The sequence below is a fragment of the Manis pentadactyla genome, chromosome 4 (assembly GCF_030020395.1).
Source record: "Manis pentadactyla isolate mManPen7 chromosome 4, mManPen7.hap1, whole genome shotgun sequence".
NCBI classification, from domain to species: Eukaryota; Metazoa; Chordata; class Mammalia; order Pholidota; family Manidae; genus Manis; species Manis pentadactyla.
Window position 1 is genome coordinate 33,202,171 of NC_080022.1, and position 19,292 is coordinate 33,221,462.

At 50.3% G+C, this 19,292-nt stretch overlaps 1 protein-coding gene across 1 annotated transcript; it reads right to left on the reverse strand.

The window, feature by feature from the left end:
- Positions 1 to 326: 326 nt before the first annotated feature.
- Positions 327 to 8,239, reverse strand: CLDN19 (claudin 19). The gene is made up of 5 exons (XM_036893105.2): positions 7,404 to 8,239; positions 6,069 to 6,233; positions 5,883 to 5,967; positions 3,983 to 4,135; positions 327 to 3,271 (listed from the first exon to the last, which is right to left on the reverse strand). The coding sequence occupies exons 1-5, from the start codon at positions 7,624 to 7,626 to the stop codon at positions 3,223 to 3,225; spliced, it is 675 nt and encodes a 224-aa protein (XP_036749000.1). The 5' UTR covers positions 7,627 to 8,239; the 3' UTR covers positions 327 to 3,222.
- Positions 8,240 to 19,292: the final 11,053 nt, after the last annotated feature.

Here is a 19,292-nt window from a genome sequence, read left to right on the forward strand (position 1 = left end):
AACCACTTGCATTGTATCTATTGTTCAAATGATGAAGAACAACAGTAGCTCGATTGAAATTCTCATCTAGAAAAGGAGAGGCAGCTCCCAGCCCCCACTAGCCTAGATCTTCATTTCCCAAACTTCAGTGTGCACACAAATCCTCTAGAGATTTAGTTAAAATGCCAAATCTGTTTCACCTAGTCTGGGATGGGCTCCAAGATTCTGTATATCTCACAAGGTTCCTAGCGATGATGCGATGCTACCATCAGAGGACCGTACTTTGAGTAACAGGAGTGGGGCATTCATCATGCATATGCCAGTGGTCAGCATGGGGTATGTTAAATCATGGTAGCAACACTTAGAGGTATTTTTAAGCTTTTATTTTTTTCATTTGCAAACATACAGAGAACAGCAAAGTAAACCCCTAAGTACCACTAGCATTTATCAATCTCATAACTTCCCTGCCCCTGACCTTTTTTGTTCTTAGAGCAAGTCCAGCCATTACATCATTTCAGTGTGCACCTCTAACAGTATTTAAAAAATAACCAGTGTCATTATCACACAGAATTTACCATAATTCCATAATATCATCTAATACTCAGTGCAGATCTGTCCTCAGAAGCAGGCAATAAATGAGTCCCCTGGTCAGCTACTCCAGTGTGCTGGCACCACTTGGCCTAGCTGAACCCCCTCTATTGCCACACCACGTGGGCTTTCCTTAGGGGCTGAGCACACAGGTATATTCCTCCCAAAACTGTATTTTATGGCCTGCCAATTTCATTCTTGGGGAGCTATTTGCTAATAAACAATGGGATTATGGCCCTTCTGACCTTCCTAGGTCTCTGTCCAGCCCTTCAGCCCTGAGGCTGGAACAGTAAAATAAAAAAACAGGAGCTCAGGCATGACGGCCTGGAAAGTTGGCCCTGCCGCAGGTTGGCAGTCCTGGTGACCTTGGTGTAGACATTTGAAAGAGGTTGCTTCAGAAGAGGCCTGCGGGTTAGGTTTCCCAAGCTCTTCGAGCTTCAGAATCCTCTAGCTTTTCCCAGAAGTCTCCTTCCCATTGCTGGATCCCACTGTGTTATTAATCAGTGTGTTAATTGGGTTTTGTATGGTGATCTGACTCTACCTCTCCAAGCCTGGGCTATAGGCAGAAAGGGCCTTTGTTCACATTCGTGAAGAATCAGAAGCTTGTTCCTGCCTGCAGTCAGGCCCGCCCACAGGCATGGAGCGAATCTTTCCTGCAGCCTGTCCCTAAAACCCACTCAGGCAGCATGCTCTATCTCAACATACTCCTGCCAGTCCTAAGCTCTTGGTGGACCTTGAGCCTCAGGAAATGACATGTGGTTTCCTGGCCAACAGCCTCATGACCAGATAGCAAGCATTGCCAAATCCTGGACGTCAGACTTCTGGGACCCACATCTCATTCTGCTCATCTGGTACCCATAACAGGAGCCCTCAAAGCAAAACTCATTTTCCAGGTTCCAAGTTCAGTGTTAGTCAGGGCTCTCCTGGCTGTGCATGACAGAAATGAAACTCAAAATTGTTTCAGCCAAAAAGGACTAGAGTTATTGGGAAGATGTGGGATCTCACGGAACCTCCTAGCCTCAGGAAAAGTAGGAGATAGGCCTTCCTCTCTTCTTTCCTCATCTTGCCTCTCCTAGGCACCTTTCTCCCTCTGACCCCCTCAGAGTGGCAAGAAATGGGGCCCCAACAGCCCTGAGCTTTAGGCCTCACAGAGATGCCCTCAGTGCTGACCACACATCACAGTCCCTTGGGAGCTGCCTGACCTCAGATGCCCACTGCAGGCCAATTAAGTCAGGAATTCTGGGGGTGGAGCCTGGGCATCAGCTCCCCAGGTGACTCAAACTACATCCAGGCACAGGGCTGCTGCTCTGTAGCTTCAGTGCCCACTGAGACTCCCGTGCAGGTCTCATTCATAATTCAAGGAGCAGGACACTGGTAAACCCATGTAAGGGTTAGATGCCCACCCCCTCTAGCCAGAGGCCGGACACGCAAAGCGGTTGCTCCAGCAGGGCCCCCTTGGATGTGCGGCAGATGCCTGGCCAGGGAGCTGCATGGATACTCCTGCGGCAGTCCTGCCATTTGGTCCTCTCCTCCCATCCCGACCCTCTGCCAGAGGGTGTGTGGCAGTCGTCTTGTCTGACTTCATCTCTCAGAGTCAAGCTCAGGGGAGAGCGCTGAGCTATGTCCTTGCACTGTGGTGACTTGGTGGGAGATGTGAGCACAAGACAGATGGCGGAGGAAGCCAGACAGAGCTGGCTGAGACGTGGCGGGGAAGGCAAGGGACAGTTAGGGTTGGCTCTTTGCAGTTAGGGGAGAGAGGGCAGTGGCCAGAGACTCAGAGTCCAGGGAGGCATGAGCATGAGGGGCGGGGCTGAGCTGGGTTCATTTCCCTACATTCCATGTCCCCCTTCTGTGCTAAGGGGGCAGTATCTGTACTTCAAGACCAAAAGCCCTTCCAGCTCTGATCGCACCACGGTGAGGACAGAGCCCTGGCCAGTCTCAGGCAGCAGTCCAGGCAGCCCATGCCACCCACTTACTCCTCTGGTCCCAGGGCAGGGATGTCACGGGACCTCAGCAGATAACAGGAGGAATGGCAGGTGTGGAAAGTGGGGCAGCACTGGGGTGGGAACAGTGCTGGGGGCTTCCCATCTTGCTCAGGACATTCCTAATGCCTGAACAGCCCTACCGCCCTTCCCCAATCCCTTCTCTGCTTAGGGGCTCCCACAATATGTCCCTCGCCAGCTCTGATCCCCAGCACCCAGCTGAAGGGCCTCCCAGGGACTTTACCTCCCCCAGAAGGGCTTCAAGGGGCTGGCAGAGTAGTAGGGGTGGAGGCTGTGTCTCTCTTCAGACCAGGGGCTCCCAGGCCCTGGGGCTGGCTCCTAGTGCTGGGTCAGGCCTCAGAGTGGGTCTCCCACCAAGGAGGTCCAGGTGCCAACCCAACGCCAGGCTGGGGAGGTTTCTGGGCAGGGGGCTGGCAGGAGCCCTGCTCAGCATTGGATGTGCTGTGTAACCCACCTCTGTCTCCCCATCTCTGTGACCAGTGACCCCAGGGATCAGCTCTGACCTGAGACAGGCCCTACTCTAGGCATGCCAGGGACAGATCAAAGGACACCACACTTGGGAATGGATAGTCACTTCTGGATGTTTCCAAAAAGTACCAAACACACAGTCTAGATGTGGCCGGGGGACAGAGCCAGGCTGGGGGCCTGGACATTACACACCCAGGGGGCCCTTGGTGGAGGCGGACAATTTAACAACTGGTCTGAAAGTCAAAAGAGAGGAGAGCTGGTTAGTGGGGTGAGCAGCACTGGGTGGGGCAGGAGCTGTGGGGTTCAGGCCCAGACACAGGGACTGGCCAGGGCAGTCAGACCTGGGCCCTCACAGCAGCCCTGCCTGGGGCCCATTCCCAGGGGCAGGGGGACACGGTCTGGCCTAGCTTTGTGTGTGGGTATCCACACGGCACTGGGCCTACTGGAAGAGCCTGAGGCCCGAGCTTAGACAGCGGGGCAAAGCTGCTTGGTCTCTCTGCCCCTGCTTCTTCATGTGGGGCATGGTCATCATCCTGGCACTGCCTCCTTCACAGGGTTGCCGTGAGGAGCCCGCGGCCCAGGGAGGTGGATGTCTCTGGCCACCCCAGGGCACTGGGAACCAAGGCCCATCTTTATTGCTGTGTCCCCAGGGCCCCACACAGAGTTGACACCCATGTGGCCCTTTAGTGAGTAAGTGGCTTGTGAAAGTGTTGGCATCTGGGCTGGTGCCAGAGGCTGTGAAGACAGGCCTATGCCTGCCCCTGGGTGTGCGCCTCTCTGAGTGTCTGGATCTGAGTCTCAGAGTGCAGGTGGGTGCCTATGTTGGGGACAAGCTCCTCAGAGCCCTACCAAACTCAGGGGATACCTGGGCCTTACTGGCCCCACCCAGGGTTCTGCAGGGACTGGCAGAGTGCTGGGGTGGTGTTTTCGGGACTCAGACGTACTCTCGGGCCGCAGGCGAGGGTCCGGGCCGGTAGGGCTGTGGGCTGCTGTTGGATCTCTCGGGCTCCGGGCACGTGCAGCAGAGGAAGGAGCCCCCCAGCATGGCCAGGCCAGCAGAGGCCCAGCCTACAAACAGGGCTGGGCCAAACTCATACCTGCAGGCAATAGGGAGGCTACCATCAGGTGAGGCCCCCTGGGGCTCCCAGTCCCTGCTCACTGCAGAGGCAGTCGGGGTGCAGGGAGCTGGCGGGGAAGGGGGTTTTGTGCCTCACAAGCCTCCTCTGTCTCTGTGGATAAACTGGGATGAATGCTCACCTTTCCTTCCACCCCCACCCCAGCACATCAACACCACACAGGGGGACCCAGGCCCAGCATGGGCCTGCGCTGTGCTACCCCGGGCCCCTCTCCTCCTCCAGCCAGTGGAGAGGGTATTGGAACGCCCGCCAGGTCCCCTTGGGGATGAGTGGAGCAGTCCTGGCTGTCTTTCTCTTAGCCTTGGTCTGGCCCACAGTATCGCAGCCGGGGTTCCCCAACACCTTCTGGAGAAGGCCAGACCCCTCCACCAGGCACTCCGGGCTCTCCACACCTGGGCCCTGCTGGCCCCCTGGAACCCTCCACAGCTCCCTGGGCGCCCTCTCCTAGAGTGAACCCCCTTCTATACCTCCTATGCTCCGTCTTTGGGGCCCAGTTCAGAGCCAGCTTCACCTGGGGCTTTCCTGACCCCTCGGTGCTTAGACACCTGGTGCTCTCACTGGGTGACCATTCAGTCTCTTGCCTGTCCAGTTCCCTGCGGAGCACCTTGAGGGCAAACAGCACTGGATTCATCCCCAGGGCCCAGCACAGTGCCTGCAGTCCAGGCGGCCTTGGGGAGTACTGAAGAGATAAGGGACAGTTGCCAGCTTGGCATCTTTGAGCTGAGATGCCTCTTGTTTGGCAGGCCTTCGTGACTAGGCTGCCAGTCCGAGTAACAAGCCTCATTCCTGAGGTCTCCTTTCCCTCACCCTCTTCACACCTCTGCCTCCTCCAGGGAGCCCTCCCAACCGCAACATCCTGGGCATCCTTTCTCATTCTTCTAGTCCAGAGCCCAGGGCCTGTTGGGATGTCTGGGGCTGAGACTGTCACTTTCTCCGCTGCTGGCATAGCTGAGAGGACAGCAAGGAGCCGGGATTGGCCCAGGCTCTTCACAGAGAGTGCCACTCAGCCCGCATGCCCTCAGCCTTACAAGTCCCAACCATTCTAGTTCCTAAATCTCTCTACCCACTCTCTACTGCTGGCCTCCTGGCCCTGAGCCCTGAGCTCCAGACCTTGGCATGCCACCTTACTGGTTGCCTTATCCGCACCACTCTGCACACTACAGCTGGAGGGGCTGTCAGCTGCCTTCTAGCCCAGGATGGGGAACAAAACCTTCCCACAGCTCAAGGCCTTGCACCATCTGCCCTTGTCTTTTCTCCAGCTTCGTCTCCCCAGCCTGAAGTGGCTGCTGCCTCCGGCAGGTACCCCAGCTTGGGTTTGCTGGGTGATCCCCAGGGCCCTTACCTGCATCATCTGCTGGGCCCTCATAGCCACGCACAAGCTGATCTTGGGCCCTAGCTCCGTGTTCCAGGGGAGGAAACCAGAAAGATGAAAGAACTTGCCTGTCACACAGCCAGTGCACACAGCTGGGATTTAAACCCAGAGCCAGGGCACTTGGCTCCTGGGGTGTCCCCCACAGGCCGCCTGCCCCTTTGCAGGGCCCGGCCATTTCTGACTGGCTCCCTGCTACAAAGACCTTCTCAGTGACAGCACCTGGGCCCTTCCCCTGTCCCCCTTTGAGTGCCCTGTGGGACAAAGGTCAGTGGTCCCAGAGGAGGCAGATCAGGAGGTGCAGCCTGTCCTCTGGCCCAAGCCACGCCTGGTACTCACCTGGCATTGACAGGAGTGCTGGGGTTGAAGAACTCCTGGGTCACTAGGGTGGCATACCACGAGACGGCTGTCAACGCGCAGAGGCCTGAGGACAGAGGCGCAGTGCTCAGCTCCGCTCTGGCCCTGGGCTGCCCCAGTGTTGCCTGCCACAGCCAAAATGGTGGAGAAGGAGCCAGGGGCACTCACCTGCCAGAAGGAAGAGGGCGCCCCCGGCAATGGCGATGCGGCCTTTAGCAATGGGGTTGCTGTCTCCAACACGTGTGCACTTCATGCCAACAACACTGAGGACCATGGCCACGAAGCCCAGGAGCACGGCCACCACCATCAGGGCTCGGGCGGACTGGATGTGACCTGGGCGGAGGGGAGGGACTGAGCGGCTGGTGGGAGAGAGGAGGGCAGGGAGGAGCCCAGCATGGCGGTGAGGACAGGGTGTGTGGACAGCTTGTGGCTGGGCTTCACTGGTCAAGCCCACTGGCCACCTCTCCCTGCAGGGTCTTCTGGCGGTGTGTGGTGAGGGGGTGGTCTCAGTTCTCTCACCTGCTGCTTTCTGGCTGGGGACTCCCCTCTGGGCCTGGCCCACCCCTCCCAAGCTGCCTGGTAGCAGGCAGCTCCTCCTGGGGCCTCTCAGATCAGAAGGAGGCAGGAGGAGCCGTGGGTGTCCGAGGCTCAGCCCAGGTTGGCTCTCAGGTGGGGACGCCTCCTGCACGCGCCCTTCTGATGCTGGCCACCTTGCCCTCTCTCCTCTGACTCACCCATTGCAGCCATTTGCCTGCCGCTTGGGTCAGCTCTGGGCCTGGGGGCAGCTCAGGGGGTCTGGGTCCCTGAGGGAAGCCAGATGACCCGCTTGGACGGAGGTGGGGAGCCATGTGCTAACGGCCTGGCTTAGGACTGCGGGGCACTGGGCAGAGGGCGGGCAGGTCAGCCCCCAGCCAGGGACGCAGCTGCAGTGTGCCTGTCTATGAGCCGAACTGTCAGGCTCAACTCCACATCCCAGGAGGAAGAGAGGGGACTGTTGACCCAAGCACCTGTGTGCACATACATGTGCCTGTGTGAGCACATGAGTGTGTGTGTGTGTGTGTGTGTGTGTGTGTAGGCACATCCAAATGTGGGCATATTTGTCTGGGTGGCAGGGCTGGTAGTAGGTATGCGTGTCTGCATACAGAGTGTGGGAGAAGAGGAAGGAAGGAAGGAAGGAAGGACTGAGCCTTTCTGAGGACCAGGTGCTCATCTCATCTAACCCTCCCACAGTCCTGTAAAAGTCACAGACTCCCCTTTACAGATGATGACATCAGAACACAGTGAGGGGTGGTGACACCTTCAAGGTTACAGTGGCAGAGCTGTGATCGGGACCCATGGCTGCCTGAACCTAGAGCCCTGCCTCCTGCAGGGCACCAGGCTGGCCTGGAGGTTCCAAAGTGCACAGGGGGCAGGGGGCTGGAGGGTGGAGCCTAGTGCAGATGGCTCTGGACCTCCCCCATCCCCTATAGCCCACCTCCCCAACCCAGCTGGCATGAGGCCTACCTTCCAGGGCGAGCAGCGAGTCATAGAGCTTGCACTGCACCTGACCGGTGCTCTGGGAGGCACAGGACATCCAGAGCCCTTCGTAGAGGCCTACGGCAGTGATGATGGCGTCGCCTGCGTAGGAGGACTGCTTCCACTGTGGAAGGGCTGTGCTGGCGATGATGCCCACCCAGCCACCCAGAGCCAGGAAGTAGCCCAGGAGCTGGAGGCCCGAGTTGGCCATGGCCCAAGGAGGGGACTGGAGGTCCCAGGGCTCAGCGCTGGGCCAGGGGCCCTGGGGCCATGGCCCGGCGCGAGGAGCTGCTGGGTGGGGGCTGGGGGCGCAGTGAGTGGTCGAGGCTGAGAAGGAAGGAGAGGTGGAAGTCCGGCAGCTCCAGCAGCCAACGCGGCAGCGCCAGGCTCTAGAATGCAGGGGGAGGCCGGGGGCCGGAAAGGCCAGAGCCCGCCCGCAGCTGCAGCCTACGCTGGGCAGGGTCCCCAGCAAAGCTCTTGCCCAGCCCCCTGGGGGTGGGAGGCGGGACCGGGACCCAGGTGGGTGCTCTTGCCCCGCCCCCAGGGATAGGGAAGGGAGGGGCTTGGGAGGAGCGTCTGCTTGCCAGCAGGGCCTTTCTGCCAGGGAAACCCCTTTAAGAACCTGATGCAAGTGCCCTAAAATTTGAATTCCTACCCCAAGAACCAGCCCTGAGATGACAGACTGCTACTGCATGGCTGATCTGGCCCTTGGGGTTTTCTGTTCTCTGAAATTCCAATTCGCAGCAGCGAAGACTAGAGTAAACGTCAGAGAGAACTTTTTTGAGAGGGCGATGAGGCCAGATGTGGAGAGACTGGGACGGGGAGGGGGTTCTCAGGAGAGGAGTTTCCGGGTAGCTAGGGGACATGTGTATGAAGAACGGGGGGTGGGGGGCGGCCAGACCAGGGACTATGCACTGGGGATCTGTTTGAGATCTGAAGGGGACAGAAAAGGGACCCCATCAAGCCTGAGCCAGACCTGGCTGCCAGCCAGCAAGGGGCCTGGCCAGGGAGGTGGGGATAATGCTGACCTTCTGGCATCAGCCTGAAGGAAGGCAAGCTGTTCAGCCCCGTTAATCCTCTGGCTGGCTGGCTTAGCAGCTCTCGCTGGGGCCTGAGGCACCGGGCCCTGGCCCCCAGCTCCAGACCACATTCCTGGGGTTCAGGCTGTCCCCGCCTAGCACCACACCTCATGCCCCACCTCCTCCTTCTAGCTGAACCCTCTGGTGCAGGGAATGTTTAACTCTCCTCCACCTTATTAGCAATCCCCTCACGTTCAGTTTGGCCCCATGGCTCCACCAGGTGTGGGTGCAGGGGAAAAGGTCACAATCCTGCTCCCACTCTTGCCAGCCCCTTTAGTCCCCTCCATCCCAGTGGCCCACTCGCCTTTCCTGGACTGGGCTGGGGAAGGCAGGGTCCTGCTAGTAACCCCACCTCCCGACCCCGCACCACCACTGGCTTCCTCACCCACAACCCAGGCCCTCTTCTGCAGGGACATGTCTCCAGCCTGCTCTCTCACATTCTTCACGTGGCTATGCAAATGAGCGGGTGCCAGGCACTGTGCACACAATGGCTGCCCTGTGTGTCCACCCGAGGCGTGGGCCCCTGGTATGTCCTAAGCTCCAGTCCAGCTGGGAGCTGGGGGAATGGTCTGCCCTCTGAGGGGTCAAGGGTGGGAGCTATTTAGCCTGCATTTCCGAACACGGGCTCCCTCCTTGCTGGGAAGGCCAGAGCCACACGGATCTGTGTACACACAGACCTGCATCCTGGGATGGACGGAGGGGCTCCAAACTCAGACAGGGCCTAGAACACTTGAAGAGGTGGCAGCCCTGAGTTCAGATTCCTCTTCTGCCACAGACAACTCCAAGACAGTATGATCAAGGGGAGCAGAGACATGGGGGGACACAGTGAACACCCTTCCTGCGCATTAACTGCCTCACCCCACGGTGGCCCTTCACTGATAAGGAGCTGAGGCTGAGAGAGGTAACTCACCCCAAGCTAGAAGCGGCAGGGGAGGCCTTCCCATCAGACCTGAGCCCTAATGCCATGTTTGCCTTGCACCCCTGCCTGCCTCTCTCGGGGGGATTGGGAGGGCGGGGCAGTCCTGAGTGCTCCTAGGGTCACACCTGAGCTAGTGTGGGGCCTGCGTCCCCGCCTCTAACGGGTATGTCTGCTTCACTGGAGTTGTAGTGGTCCTCGTGTTAGGCAGGAAAATAGACATGAGCTGGGCGGAAAGAGAGTAAGGTCAGTAAGGTCCACTAGAAAGGACTCAAAATTAACCAGTTAAAACTAGAAAGACAGAAAAGATTCAGAGTTAAGAGTTAATCCGTTAAAGCTCAAAAGGTCAGGAGCAACTTGGCCTTGAATGTTTGAATATTCCCCAGATAAAGAAAAGTATCTGAGCACAGCCCATGTCTTCATTGTGTCAATTAGATCATGCCATTGTAAGATTTACTTGCGAAAAGGCTCAGCTATGAACAGCATAATAAAAACAGGAAGATTCCACCTTAGAGCTAAAATTGCATTTAAAAAAACCCAAGAAGTTAAGAAGTAAGATTCTTAACATACTCTTTAGCAAACAGACAACAACTCAGCCCACGCTGGAGGCAGGGCAGGCTGTCTTAATTGATATGCTCCCAAACTAGGAAGCTGCGATCCTGGGAGGGGACCAGAGCAGTAAATTTTCTTATGTTAATTTTGCAGAACTACCTGGAGGACTGCTAAGAAACTTAATAGCTCATCAAGGATAAAATAAACATCTTGAGACCACTTAACAAGTCCACACCCCTAGCCCTTTGTCACATACCTGAAAAACCCTTAAAAGGGGGAACCCCCAATCTTTCAGTGCGCTTCTCTCTGAAGTAGCCAATGCTCCCCTTTCTCTGAGTGTGCACTTTCTCTCTTTAAATAAAACTTAAACCTTTCAAGGCACCTCTCCTACCTGAGGTCACCTGCACATTTTCTCTCTTTAACTAAGTCACTTTATTTTTTTTTTTTTTTTTTTTTTTTTTTTTTTAATAATTATTTTTTATTGAAGGGTAGTTGACACACAGTATTACATTACATGAGTTTCAAGTGTACAACACAGTGGTAGAACATTTATATACATAATTCTAGGTTCCAGCTATCACCCTACCAGGCTGTTACAATATCTTGACTATATTCCTTATGCTATACCTTACATCCCGGTTACTAATTTATTTTACCATTGGAAGTCTGTCCTTTTTTTTTTTTTTGTGAGGGCATCTCTCATATTTATTGATCAAATGGTTGTTAACGACAATAAAATTCTGTATAGGGGAGTCAATGCTCAATGCACAATCATTATTCCACCCCAAGCCTAATTTTTGTCAGTCTCCAATCTTCTGAGGCATAACAAACAAGTTTTTACATGTAGAACAAATTCTTACATAATGAATAAGTTACATAGTGAACAGTACAAGGGCAGTCATCACAGAAACTTTCGGTTTTGCTCATGCATTATGAACTCTAAACAGTCAGTTCAAATATGAATACTCATTTGGTATTTATACTTGATTTATATGTGGATACCACATTTCTCTCTTTATTATTATTATTTTTAATAAAATGCTGAAGTGGTAGGTAGATACAAGATAAAGGTAGAAAACATAGTTTAGTGTTGTAAGAGAGCACATGTAGATGATCAGGTGTGTGCCTCTAGACTATGTGTTAATCCAAGCTAGACCAGGGCAATAAAACATCCACGTATGCAGAAGATTTCTCTCAGAACGGGGGGGTGAGGTTCTAAGCCTCACCTCTGTTGATCCCCAATTTCTCACCTGATGGCCCCCCTGCGACTGTGCCTGTCTTAGGTTGTTCCTCCCTTGAGGAATCTTACCCGTCTCTGGCTAACCAGTCATCTTCCGGGGCCATACAGGGAAATGTGAAGTTGGTAAGTGAGAGAGAAGCCTTATTGTTTGAAAAAGTTAGCTTTTTACTTCTTTGCATATTTATGCCCTGTGGCTTCTATGCCCAGCATTTGTCTTGAGGTATCTTTACCACTTGGAAGAATTATGATACTCGGTAAATTTGATATGAGGCACGAATTCTATTTAAGGGTTGTAATTAGGAAGGAAGAAGAAAAGCTATAGAAGTAGCAGGCGGAAGAAAACATGGGAAGATTGATTATTTCTTTGATATATCTTCTTGTAGAGTAACTTCAGCATGTATAGGTTTTAAGCTACTACTTAAATTGCACACACACATTAACATAATAGGAGTATAGTTACATAACCAAAGCATATCTGTAATTACCAGCCATCTGCAGTGAAACCAAGAAAACCAGTTAGGCACCTTAGGCATTTGTGAAAACTTATCTATGATATGGTGGATATTGTCCAAATGAACTTGAACAGTCTGAGAGAAATCAGACAAATTAAAACAACCCATTCCTGGGGACTGTTCACATGCCATATGTTCTTTTAACAATAAATAGTTTGTAGTTGTAAGACTTTGGAGCGCTACAATTTGCACTTCTCCAAATTCTTGGTTGAGTTCCAACAGTATAGATCCAGTCCAATTTTGTTGTTTTACTGTATGCACAGGCCAGCTTAGATATCTCCTTCCTCATTCCCATGGCAGGTCCAGGAACTGGTGGGATGAGTGCATCTACAGCTGTAGCAGTGCGTGGATCTTTGTTGGGGTTTTTTGATGATCATCTTCTGGCATGAGTCTTCCAGAGGGTGCAGATGTTGGAAGTTCTTTTTCATATCGTATCTTAGTTCATTTTCGGGGTAGCCCAATTAGGCTTTGATCCTCTGTATAAACACAAACAGACCCTTTGCCTACACTTTTATATGCCCTTTATACCCTTGTGTAGAACTCGTTGGAGGTTACCACACAGGAACTGCCCTTTTTTTTTTTTTTTTTTTTTGCTATCACTAATCTACACTTACATGACGAATATTATGTTTACTAGGCTCTCCCCTATACCAGGTCTCCCCTATAAACCCCTTTACAGTCACTGTCCATCAGCATAGCAAAATGTTGTAGAATCACTACTTGCCTTCTCTGTGTTGTACAGCCCTCCCTTTTCTCCTACCCCCCCATGCATGTTAATCTTAATACCCCCCTACTTCTCCCCCCCTTATCCCTCCCTACCCACCCATCCTCCCCAGTCCCTTTCCCTTTGGTACCTGTTAGTCCATTCTTGAGTTCTGTGATTCTGCTGCTGTTTTGTTCCTTCAGTTTTTCCTTTGTTCTTATATTCCACAGATAAGTGAAATCATTTGGTATTTCTCTTTCTCCGCTTGGCTTGTTTCACTGAGCATAATACCCTCCAGCTCCATCCATGTTGCTGCAAATGATTGGATTTGCCCTTTTCTTATAGCTGAGTAGTATTCCATTGTGTATATGTACCACATCTTCTTTATCCATTCATCTATTGATGGACATTTAGGTTGCTTCCAATTCTTGGCTATTGTAAATAGTGCTGCAATAAACATAGGGGTGCATCTGTCTTTCTCAAACTTGATTGCTGCATTCTTAGGGTAAATTCCTAGGAGTGGAATTCCTGGGTCAAATGGTAAGTCTGTTTTGAGCATTTTGATGTACCTCCATACTGCTTTCCACAATGGTTGAACTAACTTACATTCCCACCAGCAGTGTAGGAGGGTTCCCCTTTCTCCACAGCCTCGCCAACATTTGTTGTTGTTTGTCTTTTGGATGGCAGCCATCCTTACTGGTGTGAGGTGATACCTCATTGTAGTTTTAATTTGCATTTCTCTGATGATTAGCGATGTGGAGCATCTTTTCATGTGTCTGTTGGCCATCTGTATTTCTTTTTTGGAGAACTGTCTGTTCAGTTCCTCTGCCCATTTTTTAATTGGGTTATTTGTTTTTTGTTTGTTGAGGCGTGAGAGCTCCTTATATATTCTGGACGTCAAGCCTTTATCGGATGTGTCATTTTCAAATATATTCTCCCATACTGTAGGGATCCTTCTTGTTCTATTGATGGTGTCTTTTGCTGTACAGAAGCTTTTCAGCTTAATATAGTCCCACTTACTCATTTTTGCTGTTGTTTTCCTTGCCCGGGGAGATATGTTCAAGAAGAGGTCACTCATGTTTATGTCTAAGAGGTTTTCGCCTATGTTTTCTTCCAAGAGTTTAATGGTTTCATGGCTTACATTCAGGTCTTTGATCCATTTTGAGTTTACTTTTGTATATGGGGTTAGACAATGGTCCAGTTTCATTCTCCTACATGTAGCTGTCCAGTTTTGCCAGCACCACCTGTTGAAGAGACTGTCATTTCGCCATTGTATGTCCATGGCTCCTTTATCAAATATTAATTGACCATATATGTCTGGGTTAATGTCTGGATTCTCTAGTCTGTTCCATTGGTCTGTGGCTCTGTTCTTGTGCCAGTACCAAATTGTCTTGATTACTATGGCTTTATAGTAGAGCTTGAAATTGGGGAGTGAGATCCCCCCTACTTTATTCTTCTTTCTCAGGATTGCTTTGGCTATTCGGGGTCTTTGGTGTTTCCATATGAATTTTTGAATTATTTGTTCCAGTTCATTGAAGAATGTTGCTGGTAGTTTCATAGGGATTGCATCAAATCTGTATATTGCTTTGGGCAGGATGGCCATTTTAACGATATTAATTCTTCCTAGCCACGAGCATGGGATGAGTTTCCATCTGTTAGTGTCCCCTTTAATTTCTCTTAAGAGTGACTTGTAGTTTTCAGAGTATAAGTCTTTCACTTCTTTGGTTAGGTTTATTCCTAGGTATTTTATTTTTTTTGATGCAATTGTGAATGGAGTTGTTTTCCTGATTTCTCTTTCTGTTGGTTCATTGTTAGTATATAGGAAAGCCACAGATTTCTGTGTGTTGATTTTGTATCCTGCAACTTTGCTGTATTCCGATATCAGTTCTAGTAGTTTTGGGGTGGAGTCTTTAGGGTTTTTTATGTACAGTATCATGTCATCTGCAAATAGTGACAGTTTAACTTCTTCTTTACCAATCTGGATTCCTTGTATTTCTTTATTTTGTCTGATTGCCATGGCTAGGACCTCCAGTACTATGTTAAATAACAGTGGAGAGAGTGGGCATCCCTGTCTAGTTCCCGATCTCAGAGGAAATGCTTTCAGCTTCTCGCTGTTCAATATAATGTTGGCTGTGGGTTTATCATAGATGGCCTTTATTATGTTGAGGTACTTGCCCTCTATTCCCATTTTGCTGAGAGTTTTTAACATGAATGGATGTTGAACTTTGTCAAATGCTTTTTCAGCATCTATGGAGATGATCATGTGGTTTTTGTCTTTCTTTTTGTTGATGTGGTGGATGATGTTGATGGACTTTCGAATGTTGTACCATCCTTGCATCCCTGGAATGAATCCCACTTGGTCATGGTGTATGATCCTTTTGATGTATTTTTGAATTCGGTTTGCTAATATTTTGTTGAGTATTTTTGCATCTACGTTCATCAGGGATATTGGTCTGTAGTTTTCTTTTTTGGTGGGGTCTTTGCCTGGTTTTGGTATTAGGGTGATGTTAGCTTCATAGAATGAGTTTGGGAGTATCCCCTCCTCCTCTATTTTTTGGAAAACTTTAAGGAGAATGGGTATTATGTCTTCCCTGTATGTCTGATAAAATTCCGAGGTAAATCCATCTGGCCCGGGGGTTTTGTTCTTTGGTAGTTTTTTGATTACCTCTTCAATTTCGTTGCTGGTAATTGGTCTGTTTAGATTTTCTGTTTCTTCCTGGGTCAATCTTGGAAGGTTATATTTTTCTAGGAAGTTGTCCATTTCTCCTAGGTTTCCCAGCTTGTTAGCATATAGGTTTTCATAGTATTCTCCAATAATTCTTTCCATTTCCGTGGGGTCCGTCGTGATTTTTCCTTTCTCGTTTCTGATACTGTTGATTTGTGTTGACTCTCTTTTCTTCTTAATAAGTCTGGCTAGAGGCTTATCTATTTTGTTTATTTTCTCGAAGAACCAGCTCTTGGTTTCATTGATTTTTGCTATTGTTTTATTCTTCTCAATTTTATTTATTTCTTCTCTGATCTTTATTATGTCCCTCCTTCTGCTGACCTTAGGCCTCATCTGTTCTTCTTTTTCCAATTTCGATAATTGTGACATTAGACCATTCATTTGGGATTGCTCTTCCTTTTTTAAATATGCTTGGATTGCTATATACTTTCCTCTTAAGACTGCTTTTGCTGTGTCCCACAGAAGTTGGGGCTTAGTGTTGTTGTTGTTGTCATTTGTTTCCATATATTGCTGGATCTCCATTTTGATTTGGTCATTGATCCATTGATTATTTAGGAGCGTGTTGTTAAGCCTCCATGTGTTCGTGAGCCTCTTTGCTTTCTTTGTACAGTTTATTTCTAGTTTTATGCCTTTGTGGTCTGAAAAGTTGGTTGGTAGGATTTCAATCTTTTGGAATTTTCTGAGGCTCTTTTTGTGGCCTAGTATGTGGTCTATTCTGGAGAATGTTCCATGTGCACTTGAGAAGAATGTATATCCCGCTGCTTTTGGATGTAGAGTTCTATAGATGTCTATTAGGTCCATCTGCTCTACTGTGTTGTTCAGTGCTTCCGTGTCCTTACTTATTTTCTGCCCAGTGGATCTATCCTTTGGGGTGAGTGGTGTGTTGAAGTCTCCTAGAATGAATGCATTGCAGTCTATATCCCCCTTTAGTTCTGTTAGTATTTGTTTCACATATGCTGGTGCTCCTGTGTTGGGTGCATATATATTTAGAATGGTTATATCCTCTTGTTTGACTGAGCCCTTTATCATTACGTAGTGTCCTTCTTTATCTCTTGTTACTTTCTTTGTTTTGAAGTCTATTTTGTCTGATATTAGTACTGCAACCCCTGCTTTCTTCTCACTGTTGTTTGCTTGAAATATGTTTTTCCATCCCTTGACTTTTAGTCTGTACATGTCTTTGGGTTTGAGGTGAGTTTCTTGTAAGCAGCATATAGATGGGTCTTGCTTTTTTATCCATTCTGTTACTCTGTGTCTTTTGATTGGTGCATTCAACCCATTAACATTTAGGGTGACTATTGAAAGATATGTACTTATTGCCATTGCAGGCTTTAAATTCGTGGTTACCAAAGGTTCAAGGTTAGCCTCTTTAGTATCTTACTGCCTAACTTAGCTCGCTTATTGAGCTGTTATATACACTGTCTGGAGATTCTTTTCTTCTCTCCCTTCTTGTTCCTCCTCCTCGATTCTTCATATGTTGGGTGTTTTGTGCTGTGCTCTTTCTAGGAGTGCTCCCATCTAGAGCAGTCCCTGTAAGATGTTCTGTAGAGGTGGTTTGTGGAAAGCAAATTCCCTCAGCTTTTGTTTGTCTGGGAATTGTTTAATCCCACCGTCATATTTGAATGATAGTCGTGCTGGATACAGTATCCTTGGTTCAAGGCCCTTCTGTTTCATTGTATTAAATATATCATGCCATTCTCTTCTGGCTTGTAGGGTTTCTGTTGAGAAATCTGACGTTAGCCTGATGGGTTTCCCTTTATAGGTGACCTTTTTCTCTCTAGCTGCCTTTAACACTCTTTCCTTGTCCTTGATCTTTGCCATTTTAATTATTATGTGTCTTGGTGTTGCCCTTCTTGGATCCTTTCTGTTGGGGGTTCTGTGTATTTCCGTGGTCTGTTTGATTACTTCCTCCCCCAGTGTGGGGAAGTTTTCAGCAATTATTTCTTCTAAGATACTTTCCATCTCTTTGCCTCTCTCTTCTTCTTCTGGGACCCCTATAATACGGATATTGCTCCTTTTAGATTGGTCACACAGTTCTCTTAATATTGTTTCATTCCTGGAGATCCTTTTGTCTCTCTCTATGTCAGCTTCTATGCGTTCCTGTTCTCTGATTTCAATTCCATCAATGGCCTCTTGCATTCTATCCATTCTGCTTATAAACCCTTCCAGAGTTTGTTTCATTTCTGCGATCTCCTTTCTGGCATCTGTGATCTCTTTCCGGACTTCATCCCATTTTTCTTGCGTGTTTCTCTGCATCTCTGTCAGCATGTTTATGATTCTTATTTTGAATTCTTTGTCAGGAAGACTGGTTAGGTCTGTCTCCTTCTCTGGTGTTGTCTCTGTGATCTTTGTCTGCCTGTAGCTTTGCCTTTTCATGGTGATAGGAATAGTCTGCAGAACTGGGACGAGTGACGGCTGGAAGGACTTCCTTTCTTGTTGGTTTGTGGCCCTCCTCTCCTGGGAGAACAGCGGCCTCTAGTGGCTTGTGCTGCGCAGCTGCGCGCAGACAGGGTTTCTGCTTCCTGCCCGGCTGCTATGGAGTTAATCTCCGCTGTTGCTGTGGGCGTGGCCTGGCTCGGGCAGCTACTCCAAAATGGTGGAGTCGCGTTGGAGCAGGAGCTGCTGGGAGGCTATTTATCTCCGTAAGGGGCCTCCCTGCTCCCTGCAGCCCAGGGGTTAGGGTGCCCAGAGATCCCGGATTCCCTACCTCTGGATTAAGTGGCCCGCCCTGCCCCTTTAAGACTTCCAAAAAGCACCCGCCAAAACAAAACAACGACCACAAAAAAAAACAAGAAAAAAAAATTTTTTTAATAAAAAAAAAAAAAAAAAAAAAAAATTTTAATTAAAAAAAAAAAAAGGTGGTCTTTCGTTTTTCTTTATTCTCCGGTGCCAGCCTCAGGCCTCTGCTCACCGGTCTTTCTGCCCTGTTTCCCTAATATTGGGGTCCCTGTCCCTTTAAGACTTCCAAAAAGCGCTCGCCAAAACAAAGCAGCAAAAAAGCAAAAAAAAAAAATGGTCACGCGCTTTTCTTATGTCCTCTGTCGCCCAGCCTCCAGTGCCTGCTCACTGTTCTTGCTGCCCTGTTTTCCCAGTATCGAGGGCCCTGCACTCTGTCCCGGATGGCGGGGGCTGGGTGTTCGGCAATCCTGGGCTCCGTCTCCCTCCCGCTCTGCCTGCTCTTCTCCCGCCGGGAGCTGGGGGGAGGGGCGCTCGGCTCCCGCGGGGCCGGGGCTTGTATCTTACCCCCTTCGCGAGGCGCTGGGTTCTCTCAGGTGCGGATGTGGTCTGGATATTGTCCTGTGTCCTCTGGTCTTTATTCTAGGAAGGGTTGTCTTTGTTATATTTTCATAGATATATGTTGTTTTGGGAGGAGATTTCCGCTGCTCTACTCACGCCGCCATCTTCCGCCCCCACCACTAAGTCACTTTAAATAAAACTTTTACTCTGCTTCACTACTGCGTCTCTGCCCTTCAGTTCTTTGCTGCGGTGGGGAGAAGAACCAAGGAAAATACACAATGCCCCCCCCCCCCCGGTTTAACACTCGGAGCTGATCAACGTCTGAGGATAGCCGGGGGGCCTGCACACGCAGCCACTGGTCCACGTTATCCCCCGAGGCCAGGCCCGCTCTCTCTCCAAGCTGGGTCCTGCCCCCCCTCACCCCCCACCCCCTCTTCTGCAAGAGCTCTCTCTGTAAGGCAGATCGGGGGTCGTTCTGACTCCAAGCAGCATCTGGGGCAGGGCTCTGAGCTGCGGGATCTCCAAGGCCACACGGTAACAGTGTCAGAACCACACAGGTCCTCAGGATCCTGTTCCGCAGTCTCCTCTGTTGAAAAATGAGGTAGCTGAGAGCCAAAGAGGGATAGTGAGGCACTCAGGGCCGGGCGGCTGCCTGGTATGGGGCATGTGCACCCCTCCATCCTGGGCACCCCGAAGCCCGCCTGTGTGCTGGGGACCCACAGCCACAGCGGGGGCAGGAGTGATGCTCACATCGCCTTCGGGAGCTCTTCTGTTTCTCCCTTCTCTCTGTTATTTGAGGTGTGGAGTCTATTCTACCAAAATACTCTCCCCCACCCTGATGGCCTTCCCTTGCCAATGGTCCAAAGACTTGGAATGGAGCTCCCTAACCGGGTGTAGCTTCTCCACCCAGGCTGCT